We start from the raw sequence: 27,975 nt of genomic DNA, 5'->3' as shown, positions 1-27,975 counted from the left end.
GCCTTGTTCCTCAGGCGGCCGCTGGGGGCGCCAGAGCAGGACTGGAGCGCGGGCCGAGCCGGAGGTGAGAGGAGCCGCGCGGTCCTGGGCCCCTGCCCTCCCGAAGCGCGTCCAGGCTGCCCCTGACCCTGTCCTAGCGTTCGCGGCAGCACCGAGCTCCAACCAGACCCTTGAATTCGACCCACCACCCCTCACCCGACTCCACTCATCCCTCGCCCGCCTCGCCCCTCACCCGCCTCGCCCGCCTCACCCCTCGCCCGCCTCGCCCCTCGCCCGCCTCGCCCCTCGCCCGCCTCACCCGCCTCACCCCTCGCCCGCCTCACCCCTCACCCTCCTCACCCCTTGCCCGCCTCGCCCCTCACCCACCTCGCCCCTCACCCCTCACCCCTCGCCCGCCTGACCCCTCACCCCTCACCCACCTCACCCCTCACCCACCTCGCCCCTCACCCCTCACCCTCCTCACCTCTTGCCCGCCTCACCCCTCACCCACCTCACCCCTCACCCCTTATCCCTCGCCCGCCTCGCCCCTCACCCGCCTCACCCCTCACCCGCCTCACCCCTCGCCCGCCTCACCCCTCACCCCTCGCCCGCCTCGCCCCCCGCCCGCCTCGCCCCTCACCCGCCTCGCGCCTCACCCCTCACCCGCCTCGCCCCTCACCCGCCTCACCCCTCACCCCTCACCCCTCACCCCTTATCCCTCACCCGCCTCGCCCCTCGCCCGCCTCGCCCCTCGCCCGCCTCACCCCTTACTCCACCTCACCTCTCACCCACCTCACCCCTGGCCCCACCTCATCTTTCACCTCATCTCAACCCTCACTCACCTCCCACCTCACCCCACCTCGTGCCTCATCCCACCTCACCCGTCAACCCCTCTCCTCACTGCACACCCCATACCCCACTCTCCTCACTCCACACCCCTCACCCTACCCCTCTCACCCCACATTTCTCACCTCAGTCCCCCGCCCCTTACATCTCACGTCCGTCTCCTCACACCATACATGCCGGATCCTGAACTCTACATACCCTGGGCTTTTCACTCCACACAACATGGCCCTCTTACCCTTCTACCTCCCACACCTGGGACCACAGGAGTCCACACCACCTCACACCCCAAGTTCCCAAACACTCTGGCTTCCTCCCATCTGTACTCAGGACCTGCCCAGACTTCTCATAACCCTAACTCCAAAACTTCCCTCCCCACATTCCCTTCCTGTGCTGCTCTCACCCCATACAAAGGAGCACATCTCTTCACCAGGCGTCCCTCTTATCCGCTCACATTGCTTATTCTGAAAGGGATCCCAGACTCTATTAGAATACTCTTTGTACCAGGCAAGACACTCAGACCACAAACCAGACTCTTGGCTCTGACACTCTCAACCCACGCCTTTCACGCCCAAAGTGATACCCAACCCAGACCCCACACTCCTGCCACCCATCCTAAGCCTTGTTCCATTGTGCTTTGTGCTCAGGCCTCTTTCTCCACCCAGTGCCAGTTGTCCCAGGCAACCTCATCAGGGAAGAAATTTCATGAATTCTAATCCTGTGGCTGCTTCCTCTACATCAGCTCTCACACCCTCTCCCTGGATCTCCTTTTCAAATCTGTCCCTCCTCTGAGATCCAGTGCCACTCTGGCCACAGCCTCCATCCTTCTAGCAGTCTCATCTTTACCCCCAAATTTACTTGGGGCCACCCCAATGCCCCAATTATACAGGATACATGTCTTTTCTTTCTTTCTTTCTTTCTTTTTTTTTTTTTTTTTTTTTTGAGCCAGTTTTGCTCTTGTTGCCCAGGCTGGAGTGCAATGGCACCATCTCAGCTCACCGCAACTCTGCCTCCCAGGTTCAAGCAATTCTCCTGCCTCAGCCTCCTGAGTAGCTGGGATTATAGGCACATGCCACCACACCCGGCTAATTTTGTATTTTTAGTAGAGACGGGGTTTCTCCATGTTGGTGAGACTGGTCTCAAACTTCTGACCTCAGGTGATCCGCCCACACTCAGCCTCCCAGAGAGCTAGGATTAGAGACGTGAGCCACCGCGCCCAACCAGGATACATGTCTTTTCTACATCTCTGCTTAATCCCAACCATCATCTTAACCACTCCTTAAACTACTCTCATACTTGTGCCCTCAGTGTCCTTACCTTGTCTATCCATTGCATATATGTCTACATTGTTTCTGTGCCGTCCTAGGGTCCTGAGGACACTAGCCATGTGGCCTTAGCCACATGCCTAAGTGCCCCTAGGGAAGCATACAGCTTCGCTAAACCCTTATCATTCTCCTCAAACCAAGAATGTCTGTTGTTACAAGAAGAAACTTTTCATTGCCATTTATGAGGGAGTTGGAGACCATCAGGGCTGAATTCCCCTCTTGCCATCCTACCTTGACTTCTACCTACTTTAATCTATTCCTACCTCCTGACCTTCCCTTACTGTCATAGGTTAAAACGACTTTTACATGTCGGAGACCAGTCTACCATCAGCTACCCTTTCTCCTGATTCTTCAGTCTTGTCTTTTTTTTTTTTTTTTTTTTTTTTTTTTTGAGACAGAGTTTTGCTCTTGTTGCCCAGGCTGGAGTGCAATGGCATGATCTCAGCTCACCACAACCTTTGCCTCCTGGGTTCAAGCGATTCTCCTACCTCAGCCTCCCAAGTAGCTAGGATTACAGGCATGTGCTACCACACCCGGCTAATTTTGTATTTTTTGTAGAGATGAGGTTTCTCTATCTTGGTCAGGCTGGTCTTGAACTCCCAACCTCAGGTGATCCACCTGCCTTGACCTTCCAAAGTGCTGGGATTACAGGCATAAACCACCTCGCCCAGCCTCTTTTTTTTTTTAATTTTTTTTAAAGATAGTCTCATCCTGTTGTCCAGGTTGGAGTGCAATGGCATGATCTCAGCTCACTGCAACTTCTGCCTCCCAGGTTCAAGTGATTCTCTTGCCTCAGCCTCCTGAGTATTTGGGATTACATGTGAGCACCACCACGTCCGGCTAACTTTTTGTATCTTTAGTAGAGACAGGGTTTCATCATGTTGGTCAGGCTGGTCTCGAACTGTTGACCTCATGAATGCCTGCTTCAGCCTCCCAAGTGCTGGGATTACAGGCGTGAGCCACCGCGCCTGGCCTCTTCAGGCTTTTCTGTCCAACTAGCTCTTTCCACACAGCCTAGAAACGTAAAGAATTCAAAAAACAAAAAACCTGCACTTTATACCACCTTCTAGTTCTCTGGTTTTTTCTACCCTTCTCATCTAAATCTGTACACACTATCCATTTTGTCTAATGATCCATTAATTATTTAATTCATGGAAATCTTTTTACTTTTATGGCTCTCCTGAAACATCTCACCAAGTTGACCAGTGACACCCAAATCAAATATCCTGAATTTACTGAGCCTTTTTTTCTTTTGCAGAGGAGATCTTGCAGATCTTGCTCTGTAGCCTAGACTAGAATGCTGTGGGCACAGTTGTCCCACCTCAGCCTCCTGAATAACTAGGACTGCAGGTGTGCACCACCACACCCAACTATTTTTAAATTTTTTTGTATAGACTATTGCCCAGGCTGGTTTCTAATTCATAGCTTCAAGCATTTTTCCTGCTTTAGCCTCCCAAAAAACTGGGATTACAGGCATGAGCTACCGTGCCATGCCCAAATATTGTAATCTTTGACACTAGCCTAGTATCTCTCAACTTAAAACAAAATACTTCTGTGACTCTACATTACATTCCAGGTACTGGCATGCTTCTCTGCTTCTCTTTGAAGCAAAACTCACCAGTTTCTACTTCTTCCCTCTATTTAGAAACATTTAAATCAAGCTCTTGTCCCAGCCACTCCATGAAAACAGCTCTTGTCAAGATCACCAGTGTGACCTCCAGGTTGTCAAATCTGGTGGTCACTTTTATTATTATTATTATTATTATTATTATTTGTTTTTGTTTTTGAGACAGAGTCTTGCTCTGTTGCCCAGGCTGAGGTGCAGTGGTGCGATCTTGGCTCACTGCAGCTTCTGCCTCCTGGGTTTAAGTGATTCTCCTGCCTCAGCCTCCCTAGTAGCTAGGATTATAGGTGTGCACCACCAGGCCCCACTATTTTTTTTATTTTTTTATATTTAGTAGAGATGGGGTTTCACCATGTTGGCCAGCCTGGTTTTAAACTCCTCAACTCAAATGATCCACTTACCTCGGCCTTCCAAAGTGCTAGGATTACAAGGCATGAGCCATTGTGCCTGGCCCAGTGTCACTTTTTAATCCTAATACTACTTGATAGGCAACACAATTTATTACTTCTTGTTTACTTTCTTCACTTGACTTGCAAAACATGAGTGTCTCCTGGCTCAGCTTGTACCTCACTGGCTGCTGCTTTTTTGTCTCCTTTGCTGGTTCCTCTTCATCTTCCCAGACTCTAAATATTGGAGAGCTCAGACCTCTCCTCCATTTACCCTGATTTCCTAGGTGATCTCAACTAGTCCTTTGGCTGTAAATGTTATCTATACTCCAGTAACTCCCAAGTAAGTGTACTTAATCAGGCTTTTCACTGCACTCCACATTCATATTTCCATTTGGATGTCAGCAAATACTATTGGCTCTGTTTTCATAAGATACCCAGAATCTGTTCACATCTCACTACCTCCACTTCTTCTTTTTTTTTTTTTTTTTTTTTTAAGAGGGAGTCTCACTCTGTTGCCCAGACTAGAGTGCAGTGGCATGACCTTGGCTCACTGCAACCTCCACCTCCCAGGTTCAAGTGAGTCTCCTGCCTCAGCCTCCTGAGTAGCTGGGGCTACAGGTGCATGCCACCATGCCTGGCTAATTTTTGTATTTTTAGTTGAGATGGGATTTCACCATGTTGGCCAGGCTGGTCTCAAACTCCTGACCCCATGCTCCCCCTGCTTCAGCCTCCTGAAGTTCTGGGATTATAGGCATGAGCAACCAAGCCCAGTCACTACCTCCACTTCTAACACTGATCCAAGCCCCATCATCCCTTACCTGGAGTTTTTCAGCTACCTTCTTTTTTTTTTTTTTTTTTTTTTTTTTTTTTCTTTTATACCCAAGCCTCCATTACCTGAAGCAGCAGCTACCTTCTTTCTTTCTTTTTTTTTTTTTTTTTGAGACAGAGTTTCGCTCTTGTTACCCAGGCTGGAGTGCAATGGCGCGATCTCAGCTCACCGCAACCTCCGCCTCCTGGGTTCAGGCAATTCCCCTGCCTCAGCCTCCTGAGTAGCTGGGATTACAGGCACGAGCCACCATGCCCAGCTAATTTTTTGTATTTTTAGTAGAGACGGGGTTTCACCATGTTGACCAGGATGGTCTCGATCTCTCGACCTCGTGATCCACCCGCCTCGGCCTCCCAAAGTGCTAGGATTACAGGCTTGAGCCACCGCACCCGGCCAGCAGCTACCTTCTAACTGCTCCCCCTGTTCCACCCTCTCCACCCCTAAGTCTATTCTCAACATAAAAGCCAGAGTGATCCATTTAAGTCATTATTCAAATCATGTAACCTTTGTCAATACCTTTTCCATTGTTTCCTCATGTCACTCAAAATAAAAAAAGTCCTGGCCAGGCACAGTGGCTTAACCTGTAATCCCACCACTTTGGGAGGCCAAGGCAGGTGGATTACCTGAGGTTCAGGAGTTTGAGACCAGCTTGGCCAACATGGCAAAATCCTGTCTCTACTAAAAATACAAAAATTATCCAGGCATGGTGGCAGGTGCCTATAATCCCAGCTACTTGGGAGGCTAAGGCAGGAGAATTGCTTTAACCTGGGAGGCGGAGGTTGCAGTGAGCCAAGATCACACTGCTGCCCTCCAGCCTGGGTGACAGAGTAAGACTCTGTCTCAAGAAAAAAAAAAGAGTGTGTATTGCAAAGAGAAGGGGCTGAAAGGACCCTCTCTTGACACATTAGAGCCAGCAAAGGAGAGAGCCAAGAAAGAACAGGGAAGGAAATACCAGAGGTGGACAGAGTTTGAAGAGAACAAGGTTAAAACATCAAGAGAAGAGGATGTTGAGCAGGAAAAAATGGCCAAATGTCAGTGCTGCAGAGAAGTGAAATAAAAGAAAGAGAGTCCCCTGAGGGTGCCAGTTATGACTTTGGTGAGAGCATTTTCAGTCAGTGGCAGAAACAGATGCCAAATTGCAGTGGAGTAAGTAGGACAGGCAAATGTGTGAGGCCTGGCTGGGCAAGGAAGGAGAGGGAATAGCTATAGGAGAGGATCAAGGAAGGTGTTCCAGACATTTCTTCTTCCTGTCACCCTCTGTTAGTCCCCTGCCGTGCCACCTGCCTGTACCTCCCCACTCACTCTTAGCAACTTATTCCTACTTACCAAAAAGCAGGACAGGGTCCCTGCATATGGAATGACTCCATGCCCACAAAGGTAGCTCCTTTACAGATCCCAAAAGACCATACACCCTGCCCCTGCACCCTTGTTCTCAGATCTGCCTCTCAGGCCTCCTGAAGGGCCCTTTGCTCCTCCCTCAGAATCTCTACCCTTAACAGGGAAGAGGACAAGAGGGAAAATATCATAATTTTCTTTTCTTTTCTTTTTCCTTCTTTTTTTGAAATGGAGTTTCACTCTTATCCCCCAGGCTGGAGTGCAATGGCGTGATCTCGGCTCACTACGTCTGCCTCCCAGGTTCAAGCAATTCTCCTGCCTCAGCCTCAAGTAGCTGAATTACAGGCGCCCACCACCATGCCTGACTAATTTTTATATTTTTAGTAGAGATTGGGTTTCACCATGTTGGCCAGGCTGGTCTCGAACTCTTGATCTCATGAATGCCTGCCTCGGCCTCCCAAGTGCTGGGATTACAGGCGTGAGCCACTGCACCTGGCTAAGATCACAATTTTCTTTTAGAATTAGGGTTTTACAATAGTCCTTTATTCAGCCAACATTTATTAAACACTTGCTATTTTCCTAGCCCTGGGCTGAACACTAGGAATAGTTCATTGAAAAGAGAGCCTCTGCTCTCCAGGACCTTACAGTCTAGTTGGGGAGGTAGAGAGTCCACAATCACAATACCAGCTAAGAGGTACCATTATGAGGGAGGCCCAGGAAGTCACAGGAGAACTGAGTGGAGGCCTCTAACTCTGAATTAAAGGCCAGGAAGCTTTCCCCACATGTACAGTGGGAACAATGCCACAGTATCTGTGGCCCATTCCTCCCTATTTTATGCTTATCTGGCTCATTCCTTCACCTTCATAGGGTTACAAGTTCCCTGACAGCTCTTATAACATTATTAATCTATTTCTCTCCTTTCTTACTCGTGCCTTGTATATAAATAGGTAAGCATCAAATATTAACAGAATGAATTGATGTATATTAATAAAGATTAGGAGAGGATCTGGAGTGATTTAATTACAGTTCAATATTTTAAATAACAATAGATATGATTTATTAAGTGCTCATTATGGTAGGTACTGTGCGGAATAGTATATAATTTCTTTCAATTAATACTCACAAGCCGGGCGCGGTGGCTCAAGCCTGTAATCCCAGCACTTTGGGAGGCTGAGGCGGGTGGATCACAAGGTCAAAAGATCGAGACCATCCTGGTCAACATGGTGAAACCCCGTCTCTACTAAAAATACAAACAATTAGCTGGGCATGGTGGCGCGTGCCTGTAATCCCAGCTACTCGGGAGGCTGAGGCAGGAGAATTGCCTGAGCCCAGGAGGCGGAGGTTGCGGTGAGCCGAGATCACACCATTGCACTCCAGCCTGGGTAACAAGAGCGAAACTCCATCTCAAAAAAAAAAAAAAAACAAAAAACCTCACAAAACTCCGCAAGATATAGGTACCACTAATAATTCTCTTTTAAAAATACGAAACTTGGCTGGGCACAGTGGCTCACGCCTGTAATCCCAGCACTTTGGGAGGCCGAGGCGGGCAGATCACCTGAGATCAGGAGTTAGAGACCAGCCTAACCAACATAGAGAAATCCCATCTTTACTAAAAATACAAAATTAGGCAAGCGTGGTGGTGCATGCCTGTAATTCCAGCTACTTGGGAGGCTGAGGCAGGAGAATCACTTGAACCAGGGAAAGCAGAGGCTGCAGTGTGCATAGATCATGCCATTGCATTTTAGCCTGGGCAATAAGAGCGAAACTGCATCTCAAAAAAAAACTTTAAAAAATCATGAAAAATTTGTTGAGAAGATATATAAGTTGCCAATGGTAACACTGCTGATAGATGGTGGAACCAAGATTTGAACCCAGGCAGTTCTGTTCCAGAACCAGGATAGTCTCTATGGGGCACAGCCTCTAATGCCCAGGAGAATTCTTCTGGAAAGTTAAGTTGATAATTTTTTTAAATGTGTGAATCATTTCATTTTTTAAAATTAAACTTACCCTCCTCCAGGCTCCCATAGCTTGATATCTGTAATGATTATATTAACTGCTATTTATGTATTTGCTTTTGCATCTGTCACATTCTGTGTGTCAGATGTCATATGCTGTGTGACTTACTTCCATATTGCACAAGAAATTCCTTAGGTGCAGGGATTGTATCTTTATAACATATCACCACAATAGCTTGCATCATAGTGGGTACTCAATACGGTTTTGCCAGAAAAAGTTCCACTATTACGTTAACAATTATGGCAGACTTTTCCCCTTAAGATCATGAAGATGTTTTCTGTGTTAATCACTACAGCCTTCAGCTACGTTTGTATGGCAAGGATGGAAGAAAGGGGAAAGACAACTTATATGTGCCAAAAGCTATGCTGGGCTCTTTAGACATGTTCCCATTTAACCTTTACAACAGCCCTGTGGAGTAAGTGGTATTGTCTGAATCTGAGAGAATTCCTTGGAGAAATCACTGAATTATAACCAGTGGAGCTGGAACTGAAATGTGGGTCTGTCTCACTGCAGCTTCTGTGCATTCCCTAAATGGCTGATGCTGACCCTGAGGAAAAAAACTACGACAACGTGCTGAAAATGCTGTCAGATCTGAATAAGGACTTGGAAAAACTGTTGGAAGAGATGGAGAAAATCTCAGGTAGGACGTGTGAACCCAGAAGTATCTGAGTTTCTGAGATAGGTTTCAATCAATTTAGAAAGTTTATTTTGCCAAGGTTAAGCATGCGCCTGTGACACAGTCTCAGGAGGTCCTGAGGATATATGCCAAAGTTGGCAGGCACGGCTCACTTTTATACTTTCTAGGGAGAGAGAATACATCAGTCAGTACCTGTCAGATGTAATAGTTTTAAATATTAGTGATAATGGATCATAGAAGTAGAATATGGTATTGTTACAGGAAAAGGGTCCTGATCCAGACCCCAAGAGAGGATTCTTGGATCTCCCACAAGAAACAATTTAGGGTGAGCCTATAATGTAAAGTTAAAGCAAGTTTATTAGGAAACTAAAGAAATAAAAGAATGGCTACTCTATGGACAGAGCAGCCCTGAGGGCAGCTGGTTGCCCATTTTTATGGTTATTTCTTGATGATATGCTAAACAAGGGGTGGATTATTCATGCCTCCCCTTTTAAGACCACATAGGGTAACTTCCTGACATTGCCATGACATTTGTAAACTGTCATGATGCTGATGGGAGTGTAGCAGTGAGGATGACCAGAGGTCACCTCTGGTCACCATCTTGGTTTTGGTGGGTTTTAGCCAGCTTCTTTACTGCAAACTGTTTCATCAGCAAGGTCTTTATGATCTATATCTTGTGCTGATCTCCTGTCTTATTCTGTGGCTTAGAATGCCTTAACGGTCTGGGAATGCAGCCCAATATGTCTCAGCCTTATTTTACCCAACTCCTATTCAAGATGGAGTTGCTCTGGTTCACACACCTCTGACAGTCTGACCTGATATAATAGTCAGTTGTTTAAGGGATGAGATGGAGTCAGGCCTACGGTTTAATCTAAAACAAAACATCCCTGATCAGATATATTTTGTGAGCTATTACAATCCAGGTCTTTAATTGTGCCTTTTCCTTTTGCTGTATCTGGCATAACATTTACAAGAGATATATAATGCTAATACAGTGACAGATGTCATAAAGATAGTGAAGATTAGGCATCCAAGGTTATAGGCAGAATCAAAGGACAGTAAACAACTCAACCAGCCAAAAAAAAAGAAAAAAAAAGCCTTGCATATATCATCATATTCTTTGATCAGACTCACAATGTGTTTACCCTCCTTATCAAGGGTTATCTGAACCTTATGATAAATCTTATTTAAGGATTGTAGGACTGACATTAAATCAGAATCCAGGCTGAGGCAGAAGAATCGCTTGAACCTGGGAGGTGGAGGTTGCAGTGAGCTGAGATCGTGCCACTGCACTCCAGCCTGGGCAACAGAGCAAGACTCTGTCTCAAAAAAAAAAAAAAAAAAAAAAAATCAGAATCCAATAAATTTAATCTCTCTTTCAGCCAATTTGTCTCTGTAAGTATAACATGCTGAGGAGGGTACAAATCAAATGCAGGGAACGTCTGGTCCTCAGTATCTAAATTGTCATAGGACTTGTTAACAGTAGACAAATCTATTTTTCCCACCACTTTTATATGTACCATATACTGATATTTGGGAGAGAAAAGGATGTTTTGTCACAGAAGAAGTCGTATAATTCTATAGTGTCATTTTTTTTGTCTGTCAGCAGGACTCCCTACTATGGCCAAAGGCCTTAAGAATCAAAAGACTTATAGCCAATTAATTGTTCTAGGCCAGATAGGAATGGAGGTGAACAGGCATTCATTACCTCTTAAAATTATTATTTTAAATAAAAAGGCAACAAACAAAACCAAATGCAAAGTTACAAGACTGACTTATTTAGAACTTCTATGTATTGAGCTACTGTAAGCTTGTTTTTTATTATAGACTTATAGCAATTAGCTATAAAAATATGAGCATTGTTCTGGGCTGGGTGCAGTGGCTCACACCTGTAATCCCAGCACTTTGGGAGGCTGAGTCAGGTGGATCACCTGAGGTCAGTAGTTTGAGACCAGCCGGCCAACATAGTGAAACCCCATCTCTACTAAAAATACAAAAATTAGCCAGGCATGGTGGTGCGCCTGTAGTCCCAGCTACTCGGGAGGCTGAAGCAGGAGAATCACTTGAACCCGAGAGGCAGAGGTTGCAGTGAGCTGAGATCATGGCACTGTTCTTTAGCCTGGGCAACAGAGCAACACTCAGTCTCATAAATAATAAGTAAATAAAAAAATTAAAAAGCATTGTTCTGAAAACTAAAAATATGTGGATAGATAGATAATAATTTATCTTCACAACTCATATTTGGGAGTATTATACCAAGGAGGCTTTGTTATAAGGTATTTTTATCCTGTTAGTAAATATTTTCCTTTAAATCTATATTAAGCAGAAAATTATTTACGGTTGAGGTAAATGCAAAGGTGACACATAATAGTTTAGAAGGCAACTAAACTTGTTTTACCAGCTCTTTAGGCATCTTTATATCCCTTCTTTATTTGAAGGGTTTGACCTTGACCTAATTTTATCCCTTAAAACTGGCCCTGACACTCTCACACTCTTGACTCTTCTGTGATAGTCCCTGGGCATAGAGGGAGGGTGATTGTATGGTTTTAGCAGCAGAGGATTTGCAGTGAAACAGATCCAGGCCCAGTGGGATGCCAAATGAGGGAAATTCATATCTCTGATCTTCAGAATACCATGATTTTGGTTTCCTTCGAAGTAAAATGAGGAGAGATAAGTTTGACAATTTTAAGAGTAATTTGTGTGTCAGAACATAAAAAGGAATGTAGGGTCCAGCCCTAAAGGGTTCTGTGAGTCCCTCCCTGCTGGTGCAGGAGACAAGAAATTGTAGAAGTAAAAGATACAAGAAACAGAGATAGAGAAAAGAGAGTTTGGGCTCGGGGGGCCACTGCCAACTAAATTGTGGAGTCCTGCAGTGGCCCCAAGTGTCCACACACTCTGACTTTATTGAGTACAAAAGCTGGGGGTGGGGAAAATAGGGTATAGGTAGGGCATGGCCTTGGTGGTCAGCGACTGGGGGCAGGGTCAAGTACATCACGTGTCATACAGGTAGGGGCTGAGGAATTTTCAGCAGCCGAGATGAGGTAAGGGGCATAATGCGTCAGCACTTTTTCCATACTTGTCACAAAGACATTAAGATTTACATTACTTTTACTGATTAATTCTTAAAAGAAAAAAGGAACCAGATGTAGAAGCAGATCATGAGGTTGACATGGAACATGACTACTGAAGCACAGCATCACTTAGAGACATTTAAGCCCCCAAATGTCTGCGGGCTTCCCTGACAACTTCAGGCCTACCAAAAGAGCTTGGAGAAGCAGAGTTTTCTACTAACTCCGAGGAAGGAGACATCTCAGCAGTTTTGGACATCTCCTTCCCTATCTGGCTAAACAGTGGGCATTTTCCCAGCACTGGCACTGCCACTCAGCCAAGGCGCCCTCCAGCAGCCCTTATGAGGGCATGACAGAGGGCTTAAAGCATCTTGCCTTAGAGTCATTCATCTTACAGTATCACCCCAGGTTCACACTTCCAACCTGAGAGGCATTAGTAAAAGAATTAAGATCAGCCAGGCGTGGTGGCTCACACCTGTAATCCAAACACTTTGGAGGCCAAGGCGGATGGATCACCTGAGGTTGGGAGTTCAAGACCAGCCCAACCAACATGGTGAAATCCTGTCTTGAAAACAAAAAAAAAAAATTGAAAAAAAAAAAAAAAGAATTAAGATCACTTATTAATAACTAATAATGACTACAGTTATATTTCTAGCTACTTTCTTCTTCATTGTTTATATTGAAATAGGCTGAGTCTTTTGGCTCCTGCCTCAGCACTTATGGAGTCTTCTCCCTACAAAGGAACCTATTCCATTAGGGCACCAACTAAAAATTATAGTCTGGTACTCTCTAGAGGATTACTGTAGCTAAGAAACAATGATTTAATTTGCACTCAAAAAGCAAGTTACAGCTGAAATCTGTTAAGTGTTATGACTTTCCTTTGAAACAATTTCTCTAGCCTCTTTTTTTTCTATTAAAGATAAATTATAGCAAGACCAATTGTGTGCAAGGTATGTTTTAGGCTTTATTATGCTTGCCTGATTATTTGCATAAAATGCAGCAATAATTAGTTGGCTATATAGACTCCCTGTAAGTTGGCTTTGCTGTAACTTTACCTAAAAATAATCTATTTTAGTTTAAATCTTGGTAAAATAACCAGTGTCTCTAATTGTTTTGTTTTAAAACTCTTATTAAACTTACGCAAACAACTATATTGTCATAAAATTACTATTTGAATTTTGGAGAACTCAGAAAGGTAACTTTGCTTATAGAAACATACTTCACCCCAATAACTTAAAAGAAAAAGATTTCTTGACCCTCCTTTAACCAAAGCAGCAGCATTTAAACAAGATGTTTGTTTACCTTGGAAATACCATTTTAAAATCCAGCAGCTCCTGACAGCTGTCTATCGGGCACTGTAGAATTTAGCAGCTCCTCATAATTAGTACTAGAAAAGAGGCTCTCTGCTTATCAGGTAGCAAGATTTTATGTAAACCGTTTTTATTTTATTATGGAACTCTTCTGGAAAACATTATTTCGATTAGCATAGGGGTAGCTTCAGTTAACATTCCATTGCAAGGCAGTAAATGCCCCATCAAGTGGAAATTCTCTAGTTCAGTTGTTATCATTGAAAAGTAGAGTTTTGGCCAGCCGCACTGGCACACGCCTGTAATCACAGCACTTTGGGAGGTGAAGGCAGGTGGATCACCTGAGGTCAGGAGTTCAAGACCACCCTGGCTGACATGGAGAAACCCTCTCTCTACTAAAAATACAAAATTAGCCAGGTGTGGTGGCGCATGCCTGTAATCCCAGCTACTTGGAAATCTGAGGCAGGAGAATCACTTGAACCTGGGAGGCAGAGGTTGCACTGAGCCAAGATCGTGCAACTGCACTCCAGCCTAGGTGACAAGGAGAGACTCCACCTCAAAACAAAACAAACAAACAAACAAAAAACTTATGGTTACATTTTAGGTTATTTATACCAATAACTCAGGATTTAGCTATTTTCATTAAGCCAACAATATTTCCTAAGCATACACAGGCAAAGATCATTCTGTCTTTGGCTAGGCTCTATAGCAGGCGTCCCCAAACTTTTTACACAGGGGGCCAGTTCACTGTCCCTCAGACCATTGGAGGGCTGCCACATACTGTGCTCCTCTCACTGACCACCAATGAAAGAGGTGCCCCTTCCTGAAGTGCAGCGGGGAGGCCGGATAAATGGCCTCAAGGGGCTGCATGTGGCCTGCGGGCCGTAGTTTGGGGACGCCTGCTCTATAGTTTTATAACCCTTATGGCAAATCTTACAGTATTCTGAAGGAATAAACACGAAACCACTTGATCAATAAATGCAAAAAAATCTTAGGATATTCTAATATTATTTTACCAATAACTTTAAAGTCAGTTTATTTATTAAACATTTTACTGCTGGGCAAGGTGGCTCATACCTGTCATCTCAGCACTTTGGGAGGCCAAGGTGGGCAGATCACCTGAGGTCAGGAGTTCAAGACCAGCCTGACCAACATGTAGAAACCCTGTCTCTACTCAAAATACAAAAATTAGCCAGGCGTGGTGGCGCATACCTGTAATCCCAGCTACTCAGGAGGCTGAGGCAGGAGAATCGCTTGAACCTGGGAGGCAGAAGTTGCAGTGAGCTGAGATTGCGCCATCGCACTTCAGCCTGGGCAACAAGAGAGAAACTCCATCTCAAAAAAAAAAAAAATTGTATATTAAAGGAAAACAACTCAGGCGAAAATCAGATAGCAAAATTTACATCATAAGGTACAGATACTAAAAGTCTGATGTGCTAGAGGGAAATTAAAATGGATTTAACTGCCAACTAAACATAAAATTGTATAATTTATAAAGGCCTTTTAAATACGTACACACACATACACAAAGATCCTATAGCTTTTACTTCAGAACTTTAGCCATGACATAAATACAAAATCACTGGCTTGTAAAAAAAAAAACCTGTTAGATCCAAACAGTGGTTTTTATCTTAATAGAAAAGTAACAACAGGTTTAAGGCAGATAGAAAAAAATAATAGAGAAAAGAGAACTTAGGAACTTTATAGTTTCCATGTTGGCCTTTTCCTTAATGAAATTAAATGTGCACAAAGACCGTATTATTTCCATTTTACATAAACTTTGGCAGTAGAGTTGCTATAAAACCTACAGTGCTCAAAAACGAGTCATTCTCTTTGTTTTCTCCTTATTCTTAGATTACTTGTTTCCCACTTTTTTTTTTTTTCTTAAAAGGAAGAACTAAGCTGTGGCCTAGGGTTTTTGTGTGGTAAATCAATGTGTGCTGCTTGCAGGCCAGACTCCACAGTGTGTCACAACTGAGTCGTTTCCACCCTCTTATGTGTTTTAGTTTCTTTCTTCAGAGGTCTGTTACTTCTGAGAGGGCTCAAAATGCCTGGTAATCAGCCCTTATAGGCATTTCATGGATAAGTACGTTTTAAAATTAATTTTTTTGTTTGTTTGTTTTTGTTTTTGTTTTTTGTTTTTTGTTTTTTTTTTGAGACAGAGTTTCGCTCTTGTTACCCAGGCTGGAGTGCAATGGCGCGATCTCGGCTCACCGCAACCTCCGCCTCCTGGGTTCAAGCAATTCTCCTGCCTCAGCCTCCTGAGTAGCTGGGATTACAGGCACGCGCCACCATGCCCAGCTAATTTTTACTATTTTTAGTAGAGACGGGGTTTCACCATGTTGACCAGGATGGTCTCGATCTCTCGACCTCGCGATCCACCCGCCTCAGCCTCCCAAAGTGCTGGGATTACAGGCTTGAGCCACCGCGCCCGGCCTTAAAATTAATTTTTGTTGGGGATTTTTCTGTAGGGCCACTGTATGTTGTAGGGGGTCAATACCCTAGACACTCCTATGAGCCCCATGGTCACCCAGGGGTGCCTTTCAGCTGGGAGGAGCAAAATGCCCTTTCAGGGCTCTCAATTATCTATGAAAAGAACAATTCAGTTCCTCACACAAATGCACACAGACAAGCCAATTGAGATTTATTTGGGGATGAAAGCAATAGAGAAGACCTTTTAAAATGCATCTCTGAACTAGAATTAGGATTACTAAACAACAACTTCCTAGAAGAAGAACCACTCAGAATAAATTGAGGATCATCAACCAAAGGTAGGTCCAGGGCTCAGGAGGACGTAACAGTTCCACCAGAGGAGAAGCTCGAAGTTGAGTATGCTTCAGTGGGCTTCTGCTGGTAGCTTCAAGTTTTGTTTCAATTATGCATTCTGAACAGAGAAAATAACAACAGGGTGGGTTCAGAAACCCATTGGGTCCCCTGTGAGACAGACCTGAACTAGAACTCCACTGATAATCTGACCTCCATAAGCTCCTACTCTGATTTACAGACCACAGTGATGCTTTGGATCTCCAGGAATTAGTGTCAGTTCAGAGCCTGTGTCCAGTAATCCCCAAAAGATCTGATTATTTCTCTTTTTCCAATGTATAGTCCTTCAGCAGTACTGTGTAAGGGTCCCTGTTCCCAAGCTGATGTTGGTGTGAGGAGGAAAAATAACTAAGCAAGTAATCACAGATTTTAATGAGTGTTAAGGTAACCTTCATGGTGCTGTGGGACAGCCAAAAGAGGATTTTAATATAAAACAGGGAGCTGGGGAAGCCATCCTAGAATAAATGACTTATCAGCTAAGACTAAACATGAGTTAGGTGAATGAAAGAGGGAAGGGGAAAAGTGGAGAGATGAGAATTTGGCAATACAGAAAGGGGTTTGAAAGAAGGTGGGGAAAAATGAGTTCAGTTATGGACATGTTGAGTTGAAAGTACTGGTTGCACATAGAGGTGATGTTCTACGCAGTTTAAAAAAATAGGATCCCAGAGCTCAAAGACATGTTGAGACTGGAAGTTTCTAAGAATTATATGTTTATTCATTCAACAAATACTTTCTGAATGAGACACCTATGCCATGTCCTGCACTCAAATTGCCTACAATCTAATGGGAAAATAAATATCTAAGCACATAAATGCAATATACTGTGTTAATTGTTTAGGGCTTTTTTTTTTTTAGACATAGTCAGGTCTTGCTCTGTCACCCAGGCTGATGTACAATGGCATGATCACAGCTCACTGCAACCTCCAACTCCTGGACTCAAGCAGTCCTTCTGCCTCGGCCTCCCAAAATGCTAGGATTACAGGTGTGAGCCACCACATCCAGCCTGTGTTAATTCCTATAATTAAAAAATATTAAAATTCCTATGGGATTTTAGATGAAGGGCTGAAATCTGTTGGCTAACTTATGAAAAATTTAAAAAGAGGCATTGAACATTTTTCTGAATTATTGTTTGGAGTTTTTCAGGTAGACAGGTGTTATGGAAGACATTCAGACAGAAAGAACAATGTGTGCTAAAGAACAGAGGAGTAATAAAGCAGGTTGGATCTAAGGTTCAACTACTGGAGAATAAACAAGTGCAAGTGGTAGAGAGTTAATCTAAATGAATCTTCTTAGGTCAGATCATCAAAGATTTTGTGTACACAATAGAAGTTATTCTGTAGGCAATAGGAGAATTATTGAAGACTATTTAGCAGGGGAATGACATGAAGAGACATGTGCTTTAGAAAGACTGTAGAGGGTATCAAGAGTCATGAGAGGCATGGAGGTGATGCAGTACTCTAGGAAAGATATAATGAAGGTCAGAATACATTAGCATTGGGAATGGAGAAGCAGGAATTTAGAAAGAAAAATCAGCAGGGCTTATATGATTTTTAATTGAACATGAAAGGTGAATGGGGAGAGAGAATAGTTCCTGAGTGTTTGCTTTGAGCAACTGTGTGCATGGAGGTGGTACTATTAAGCAACATGGGGATATAGCAAGATTAGAGGTTCAGCTTTGAACATACTGAGTTTAGGGTGACCCTGGAAAATCCTGGTGGAAGTCTACTAGGGAGTTTAATGTAGGGAGGCTCTATAGCATGTTATGGTTCAGGTTATAGAATCATATTGTATCCTGATTCCACCACTTAATATCGTGTGACTTTAGGCAAGTTTTATAACCTTGTTGTGTTTTCGTTTTCTTAGCCTAGTGAGCTGAGGCTGGCACAACCAGGTATCTCAGCCAGGGCATTCAGGAGTTGGAGATCTGAGAAGCTAAGGTGTGAGCTTCCTGGTGTGCTATATACTCTATTAGTTTGGTAGGTCTGTCATAACAAAGAATCACAGATTGGGCAGTCTAAACAACAAAAATGTATTTTCTCACAGTTCTGGAGGCTAGCAGTCTAAGATGGTGTTAGCACAATTGGTTTCTTCTGAGGCTTTTCTGCCTGGCTTATAGATGACCATCTTCTCTTTGTGTCTTCACATTGTTTTCCTTCTGTACCTGTCTGTGTCCAAACTTCCTGTCCTTATGACGATACTAGTCATATTGGATTAGCGTCTACCCTAATGACCTCATTTTCACTTATCTCTTTAAAGACCCTATCTCAGATACACTCACATTCTGAGGTTATATGGGGATAGGACTTCAATATGAATTTTGGGTGGTGGAGGGACACCATTTAGTACATAGCAAATACCAAATCTTGAAACATCAAAGTAGAGGAGCTGTCTATATGACACTTACTCTAAGCTAAAACCCTTGAGAATGTTGAGGAAGTCCTGAACTGGGGACTACCTCAGCAATGACCTCACAGATAAAGATTACCAAATACATGAGAGGATAAGCCACTGTGAGTAAAAGAAAAAAAGAATCAACATATTTGCATCTCCAAAGACTGAAGATGATATCAGATGCAGAGTGTAAATAACTGTATATAAAATGGTTAAAGAAGTAATGAATGCAATTACTAAGATGATCATAAAAGAAACTCAAGAATGAATGGGCATATTTGATCAAACAAATGGAGCTTCTAAAATGAAAAATATAATTGTAAAATAAAAATGGAATCAACAATACTTGAAGAGAGAATTAGTCGATTAGAGAAGAATATATCACAGAAATGAAGAAATAAAAAATATGAAAATAAATGAGGTTTGTGATACAGATGAAGAAGGTCTAAAATGTATCTAAATTGGGATCTCAGAAAAAGAGAAAATGAATGGAATAGTGACAATATTTGATAATGGCTGTGAATTTTCCAGAAGTGATGAAAAATTGAGTCACAGATCCAAGCAACAAAACATATCCCAGGAAAAATAAAATGAAGACCAGGCACAGTGGCTCACACCTCTAATCCCAGTATTTTGGGAGGCTGAGGTGAGCAGATCACCTGAGGTCGGGAGTTCAAGACCAGCCTGACATGGAGAAACCCTCTGAGGGAATGCCTGTAATCCCAGCTACTCAGGAAGCTGAGGCAGGAGAATTGCTTGGACCTGGGAGCTGAAAGTTGCAGTGAACCAAGATTGCGCCATTGCACTCTAGCCTGGGCAACAAGAGCAAAACTTCTTCTCAAAAAAAAAAAAAAAAAAAAAGAAAGAAAAAGAAAATGAAATCTACACCTACACACAAAATAATGAAACTTCAGACCATCAAAGCCAAAGAGAAAAACTTTACAATAAGCCAGAGAGAAAGTAACCATACAAAGGAATTACAACTGGAATGAATTTTCAAAAACAATAATGAAAACCAGTAATTAGTGGAATAATATTTAAATGGCATGAAAACATTACCCAGAATTTTGCATACCGAAAAAAATAATGCATTTTTCAATAATTAAGGCAAAATAAAGACATTTGCAGATGAACAAAACTAACAATGTCCATCAAAAAGAGATGAACGTGGTCATCTCTTTGGTACTCTAAGGGTTACACCAAGTAAAAGGAATATGATCCCAGAAGGAAGGTCTGAAATCACAAGGTAGTGGAGAACAAATAAAATCTTAAACATATAGGTAAATTCTAATAATAGTTCATTAGATGCACTTTCCACCTTCCAAATTACTTCTTATGTCTGTTGCTAAACTTTTTTTTTTTTTTTTTTTAGACGGAGTTTCGCTCTTGTTACCCAGGCTGGAGTGCAATGGTGTGATCTCGGCTCACTGCAACCTCCGCCTCCTGGGTTCGGGCAATTCTCCTGCCTCAGCCTCCTGAGTAGCTGGGATTACAGGCACACACCACCATGCCCAGCTAATTTTTTGTATTTTTAGTAGAGACGGGGTTTCACCATGTTGACCAGGATGGTCTTGATCTCTTGACCTCGTGATCCACCCGCCTCGGCCTCCCAAAGTGCTGGGATTACAGGCTTGAGCCACCGCACCCGGCCTGTTGCTAAACTTTCTACCGCTACATAACAAGGATCCTCTCTCTCCTCTAGCTTCCAATAAGATTTTCCCTACTTTAAGCCTTTATTGGCAGCCTCCTTAAAGTTCAAAGGTTTTGTTTTGTTTTGTTTTGTTTTATTGAGATGGAGTCTTGTTCTGTCACCCAGGCTGGAGTGCAATTGTGTAATCTAGGCTCACTACAACGTCTGCCTCCCAGGTTCAAGTGATTCTCCTGTCTCAGCCTCCCAAGTAGCTGGGATTACAGGCACCCACCACTGTGCCTGGCTAATTTTTGTACTTTTAGTAGAGACAGGGTTTTGCCATGTTGTCCAGGCTGTTTTCAAACTCCTGACCTCAGGTGATCCGCCTGCCTCAGCCTCCTGAAGTGCTGAGATTACAGGCATGAGCCACTGTGCCCGGCCTAAGGTTCAAAGTTCTATGAACAGTGTATTCAAGGGACTTTTTTTTGTCATGTGCCTCAGCCTCCTGAGTAGCTGAGATTACAGTGTGCACCATCACGCCTTGCTTTTTTTTTTTTTTTTTTTTTTTTTGTATTTTTAATTGAGACAGGGTTTTTCCAGGTTGGCCAGGCTGGTCTCAAAGTCTTGACCTCAGGTGATCCACTTGCCTCAGCTTCCCAAAGTACTGGGATTATAGGCAAGAGCCACTGTGCCAGCCTCAAGGAACTTTTTTTTTTTTTTAATTAATTCGTTTATGTTTTGTAGAGATGGGGGTCTCACTATGTTACCTAGGCTGGTCTCAAACACCTCAGCTCAAGTGATGCTCCAATCCAGTCTTGGCCTTCCAAAGAGCTGGGATTACAGGTGTAAGCCACCACTTCCAGCCAAGGAACTTTAAACGTTCTCTAATGCTGTCTTCAAAATCCTTACAGCTTGTCCAGCTTTCACTTACTGCCCTGTTCCAAAGCCACTCCCACATTTTAGTTTTTTGTTACAGCAGCATCATATTCCCAGCACCAAAATTTATAATTGTTAACTATTACTATATAACACCTTAACCCAAACTTAGAAGCTTAAAACTAAAAACATTTATTATCACATAGTTTCTGAGGGTCAGGAATCTAGAAGTGACTTAGCTAGGTGATTCTGGATATGGCTCTTATGAGGTTGCAGTCAAGCTATTAGTCATGGCTATAAGTCTCTGAATATTTGACTAGGAGCTGAAGAATCTGCTTCCAAGCTTAAGTAGCTGTTGACAGGAGCCTTTCTGTGTGGCCTGTCTATAGGGCTGGTCATGAAATAATTTCCCTCAGAGCTAATCTTGGAAGTGACATACTATATCACTTTTGCGATATTCTTCTGATCACACGGTACAACTCTGGAATAATGTGAAAGAAGACCACACAAGGGTGGATGTGACTACCAGAAGGCAGGGACTACAGGGGACCAACCACATATATGTAGAACATCTAAAACATAAATGAGCCAGGTGTGGTGGCTCACGCCTGTAATCCCAACACTTTGGGAGGCTGAGGCGGGTGGGTCACATGAGGTTCAGAGTTCGAGACCAGCCTGGCCAACATGATGAAACCCCATCTCTACTAAACATTTTTTTTTTTAAATAGCTGAACTAATTAGCTGGTGTGTGCCTGTAGTCCCATCTACTTGGGAGGCTGAGGCAAGAGAATCACTTGAACCTGGGAAGCAGAAGTTGCAGTGAGCTGAGATTATACAAAAGAATGAGACTCTGTCTTAAAAAATAACCCATAAATGATTAGAAATAATAAAATGAGGCCGGGCACGGTGGCTCACACCTACAATCCCAGCACTTTGGGAGGCCGAGGCAGGTGGATCACGAGGTCAACAGATTGAGACCATCCTGGTCAACATGGTGAAACTCCATCTCTACTAAAAGTAAAAAAATTAGCTGGGCATGGTGGCCCACACTGTAGTCCCAGCTACTCGGGAGGCTGAGGCAGGAGAATTGCTTGAACCCAGGAGGCGGAGGTTGCAGTGAGCCAAGATCGTGCCACTGCATTCCAGCCTGGGTAATAAGAGCAAAACTCCATCTCAAAATAATAATAATAATAATAATAATAATAATAATATGTAGCAAGGTGGTTGGATATAAGATCAATATACAAAAGTTAACTGCATTTTTAAATACTAGCAGTAAAGAAATAGAACACATATTTTAAGGACCATTTACATGCAATAACAATAATAAACATACACACACACAAGATCTAAAGACTACCTCAAAAAAATTTAATAAATGTGCAAGGCCTGTTTACAGAAAATTAAAAACTGACTAAAAGATATTACAGACAAAAATAAATGAAGCAATAGCTATATTCATGATAGAAAGACTTAATGTGTCAGTTCTTCCCAAATTCCATCCAAGGGTTAAAAGTAGTTCTAATCAAAATCCTATTAGCATTTTTCATGGAACTTGACAGGTTGATTCTAAAATATTTATGAGAGACCTAAGAGTCAAAAATAGCTAAGATACCTCTGAGGAAAACAAATAGGATGGGGGATGTACCCTGCAATTAACAACATTTATTATAAAGCTATATAATTAAACCATAAAGCTCTATATTGGCTTAGGAACAGACAAGTTGAATAACAGAATACAGCACAGAGCAGAGAGGCCAGAATCAAATATACATATACACATACACAAACACACATTTTAATTACATGTATATATAAAATAAGACTCGTCCCACCCTATTTCTCTGTTACCACATATACTATTTCCTTCACAGCATCTTTCACAATCTTGTCTTTTTATTATCTGTGTCCTTCCACTGCAATTGGGATGGAAAACTTCACAAGGGCAGAGTATGTCTCTCTTGCATACTACTGTATTACCAGTTCTGGCCTAGCAAAATGCCAGCATTTTGGTGTTCAATAAATTTGGAATGAATGAGTTAATTAAAAACTCAAGAGACATATATTTCTGGTGAATTTTGTGAGGATGATGAGTCCTTATTTTATGTATTCTAAATTTTTTTTTTTTTTTTTGAGACGGAGTTTCGCTCTTGTTACCCAGGCTGGAGTGCAATGGCACGATCTCGGCTCACTGCAACCTCCGCCTCCTGGGTTCAGGCAATTCTCCTGCCTCAGCCTCCTGAGTAGCTGGGATTACAGGCACGCACCACCATGCCCAGCTATTTTTTTTGTATTTTTAGTAGAGACGGGGTTTCACCATGTTGACCAAGATGGTCTCGATCTCTTGACCTTGTGATCCACCCGCCTCAGCCTCCCAAAGTGCTGGGATTACAGGCTTGAGCCACCGCGCCCGGCCATGTATTCTAAATTTTTTTCCTTGTATGAAGTGACAAGAGGACTCTACACTTGATACAGAGTTTTGGTGTCTGATTGAATTGCCTTTTTGCACTGTGCTTTGATGCTATGTTACTAGCTTTCTTTTACCAATGATCAGAACTACAGACACAGAAGGACCACCTGGTATTTAAAGAAGGGATATGATCAAGGTCATTTTTAACTACATTATACACCTCTCATAAGCAAGACACATAGGAAAGTTTTCTCTTAGGATAAAAGTGTTTTAAACACTGGATTTTTTTTTTTTTTTTTGAGACGGAGTTTCACTTTTGTTACCCAGGCTGGAGTGCAATGGCACGATCTTGGCTCACCGCAACCTCCGCCTCCTGGGTTCAGGCAATTCTCCTGTCTCAGCCTCCTGAGTAGCTGGGATTACAGGCACACACCACCATGCCCAGCTAATTTTTTGTATTTTTAGTAGAGAAAGGGTTTCACCATGTTGACCAGGATGGTCTCGATCTCTTGACCTCGTGATCCACCCGCCTCGGCCTCCCAAAGTGCTGGAATTACAGGCTTGAGCCACTGCGCCTGGCCTTTGGATTTGTTTTTTGTTTGTTTGTTTGTTTTGTTTTTTTTTCTGAGACGGAGTTTCACTCTTGTTACCCAGGCTGGAGTGCAATGGCACGATCTCGGCTCACTGCAACCTCTGCCTCCTGGGTTCAGGCAATTCTCCTGCCTCAGCCTCCTGAGTAGCTGGGATTATAGGCACGCACCACCATGCCCAGCTAATTTTTTGCATTTTTTTTAGTAGAGATAGGGTTTCACCATGCTGACCAGGTTGGTCTCGATCTCTCGACCTTGTGATCCACCCGCCTCGGCCTCCCAAAGTGCTGGGACCACAGGCTTGAGCCACCATGCCCGGCCGGATTTGTTTTTATCTTATAATCACTGAATCTGATAACTGAGCATGTTTTCTTTTCTTCTTTGGCCTAGGAAACTCAAGAATTCCAGCTGCTATATAGGATTATATGAGATTCATTTCTATGTATTGCCTTTTCCCTGAATTTTTGCCTTGGGCACCCAAATTCTTTGCCTTGGGTACCTCAATTATTTATTTTATAAGAAGAGTTTATTCTTTTTTTGAGCAAATCTCCTCGCTAATACCCAATTTAATTGCCCATAAGTTCTACCTTCTACAAAACACCACTAGAACATGAACACAATTCAGCCAAGCTCTTTACCATTTTATAACAAAAATCACTTTTCCTCTAATTTCCAATAACATGTTTCTCATTTCTGTCTGACTTCATCTGAATGGACTTTACCATCCATATTTCTACTTGTATTCTGTTCATGGTTAATTATATGTTCTTGAAAAAGATGGAAGCTTTCTTGGCAAATTTCCTCCTTTCTTTCTGAGCCCTCACCAGACTCACCATTAAAACATGCTTCATGGCAGTATCAGCTTCTCATAGCATGCACTTCAGAACTCTTCCAGCCTCTATTCATTACCAATACCAAAGCTGCCTCCATACCTTTCAAGGTTTATTACAGCAACATCCAACTTTTGGGGATGCGATAACAAATTACCATAAACTGGGTAGCTTAAAAAGCAAACATGTAAGCCAGGTGCAGTGGCTTATACCTGTAATCCCAGCACTTTGGTAGGCTGAGGTGGGCAGATCATGAGGTCAGGAGTTTTAGACCAGCCTGGCCGACATAGTGAAACCCTGTCTCTACTAAAAACACAAAAATTAGCTGGGCATGGTGGCACGTGCCTGTAGTCCCAGCTACGCAGGAGGCTGAGGCAAGGAGAATCATTTAAACCCAGGAGGCAGAGGTTGCAATGAGCCAAGATTATGCCACTGCACTCCAGTCTGGGCAACAGAGCAGTCTGTCTCAAAGAACAAACAAACATTTTGGCCAAGTACAGTGGCTCATGCCTGTAATCCCAGTACTTTGTGAGGCTGAGGCAGGCGAACCCTGAGGTCAGCAGATTGAGACCATCTGGCCAACATAATAAAACCCCATCTCTACTAAAAATACAAAAATTAGCTGTGTGTGGTGGTACCTGCCTGTAATCCCAGCTACTCTGGAGGCTGAGGCAGAGGAATTACTTGAACCCGGGAGGCAGAGGTTGCAGTGAGCCAAGATCACACCAGTGCACTCCAGCCTGGCGACAGAGTGAGACTACGTAGCAAAAGAATTTAAAAAAATTAAAAACACACACACATTTTGGTCAGGCATAGTGGCTCACACCTTTAGTCCCAGCACTTTGGGAGGCCAGGATGATCACTTGAGGTTAGGAGTTTGAGACCAACCTGGGCAACGGAACGAGACTGGTCTCTACAAAAAAAAACAAAAACAAACAAACAAACAAAACAATATTTTTTTTAAAAGTAGCTGGGCATGGTGTTGCATGTGTCATCCTAGCCTCTTGGGAGGCTGAGGTGAGAGGATCACTCAAGCCCAGGATTTGGAGGCTGCAGTTAGCCATGATTTTGCCACTATACTCCAGCCTGGGCAACAGAGCAAGATCCCAACTCAAAAACAAAACAAGACAAAACAAACGTTCATTTCTGGAGGCTGGGAAGTCCAAGATCAAGGTGCCAGCAGATCTGGTATCTGGTAAGAAGTCTCTTCCTGGTTTGTAGGTGGTCACCTTTTTTTTCTTTTTTAGTAGTTGGAACTACAGGTGCACACCACCACACCCAGATAAATTTTGTATTTTCTGTAAAGACAGGGTTTCAACATGTTACCCAGGCTGGTCTCGAACTTCTGAGCTCAAGCAATCTGCCCACCTCAGCTTCCCAAACTACTGGGATTACAGGTATAAGCCACCTTGCCTGCCCAGTCACCTTCTTGTATTCTCACATAGAGCCTCACATATCCTCACACAGAGAGAGAGTTCACTCTCATGTCTCTTATTTAAAGGGTACTAATCCCATTCATGAGAGTCTACCCTTAGGACCTAATCATCTCCAAAAGATCCAGCCTCCTAATACCATCACATTTGGGGTTAGGATTTCAACAGGTGAATTTAGGGAGACACATTCAGTCCATAACATGTGCTGGGCAGTTTACATAAATCATCCATTTAATCTTCACAGTAAGCCATGAGATTGGTAGAGTCTCTAAAGATGAGGAGACTGAGATTAATATATATAAGCCACTTGTTCCAGGTCACATAGTTGGCAGGAGGAGAGTTGGGAGGCACACTCTGCTATGGCTCCCAGGTCCCTGCTGCACCTGCTGTCTGGGTGGTCTGCAGCCTCCCTGTGCCAGAATGATCTGGGATGCTTGTTAGGATGTAAGTTCCCAAAGTATCCAGTACTTTTTACCTCCATGAAGAGGAACTTTAAGGGGATGTGTTGCTACGTATGATTGGCTGTTATGCAAAGGGGAAATAACCTTTGTTCTGTATAGTTGTAGAGGGCAGAACCACACCAGCAGGTGGACTATGCAGAGAAAAGGTTGGAGGTGGGATTTCTGCACACTGCCTTTGAGTTCACACTCAAAGGAAGTTCACACTTTTTACAGATGAGGAGAAAGGAAAGTTGAATGTCTTATCCAAGTCCACACAGCTGAAAGGGGCAGAACTAGGGTGACGCTCCGGCTTCATTTAGAGCTGGGGGGTTGGTGAGAAGAAGCATATATTCACCTCTAGGCCCAGGGAACACTACCTTCAAGTTGCTCTCAGAGGGAAAGAGCAAGAGAGTCAGTCAATGCATGGATAGATGGTCAAGGACACCTTCCCAAGAGGAGAAGCCCCAGGCCTGGGCCTCAACAAAAGCGTAGAGGTGCCCAGGTGGAGGTGGGCAGGCCTAAGGTGACATGAGACTTGGGCCTTGCAGGACTGGGAACCAGCTAGAGTAATTGGGTGCCTCAGCAGGGTCTTCAGTGCCTCAGTTAGATGCTGAGCACAGCTGGAGGCATCTGACTCTTCTGGGTGCCCCAGAGCTGCAGCCCTTCCCTGTGGCCTGACCAGGCCTGTCTGCTTGTTGCAGTGCAGGCAACCTGGATGGCCTATGACATGGTTGTGATGCGCACCAACCCTACGCTGGCCGAGTCCATGCGCCGGCTGGAGGACGCCTTCCTCAACTGCAAGGAGGAGATGGAGAAGAACTGGCAAGAGCTGCTCCATGAGACCAAGCAAAGGCCATAGGCCCCACTGGCCCACCACAGTTGCCATGCCACCATCTGCCTGTGTGACAAGGTCACTGGGGTATGGAGCTGGTGCCCACATGAACAGCTGTATGCACTGTACTTGTTTCTTAATAAACTTATTTTTAAGCACAACCCAAGGACTTCTGTGCCATGATCCACCCAGCTGCATATTAAACCTCGTGAACAAAACATGATAAGTGCAAGCTGCAGATGCCTTCAGTGAATTAAAATGTATTTGGTGCCAGTGGTGCGGAGCATATAATAAAAAACAAAACAAAAAAAAAAAGAGGGCCCAGTCAGGGACACCCAGGCTGGAGGTTGGAGTGGGCCACAGTCAGATTT

The 27,975-nt window shown here is 43.6% G+C and overlaps 1 protein-coding gene across 1 annotated transcript; it reads left to right on the top strand.

Annotated features, from left to right (window-relative positions):
• Positions 1–27,765, top strand: SYCE3 (synaptonemal complex central element protein 3). Its single transcript, XM_003932789.4, has 3 exons — positions 1–64; positions 8,851–8,977; positions 27,474–27,765. Exons 2-3 carry the CDS (start codon positions 8,869–8,871, stop codon positions 27,629–27,631), a joined length of 267 nt encoding a protein of 88 aa, XP_003932838.1. The 5' UTR covers positions 1–64; positions 8,851–8,868; the 3' UTR covers positions 27,632–27,765.
• Positions 27,766–27,975: the final 210 nt, after the last annotated feature.

Source organism: Saimiri boliviensis, chromosome 21 (assembly GCF_048565385.1).
Source record: "Saimiri boliviensis isolate mSaiBol1 chromosome 21, mSaiBol1.pri, whole genome shotgun sequence".
In the NCBI taxonomy this organism is placed as follows: Eukaryota; Metazoa; Chordata; class Mammalia; order Primates; family Cebidae; genus Saimiri; species Saimiri boliviensis.
The sequence above is the reverse complement of the archived record's forward strand: the minus strand, read 5'-3'. Positions and strand labels throughout refer to the sequence as shown.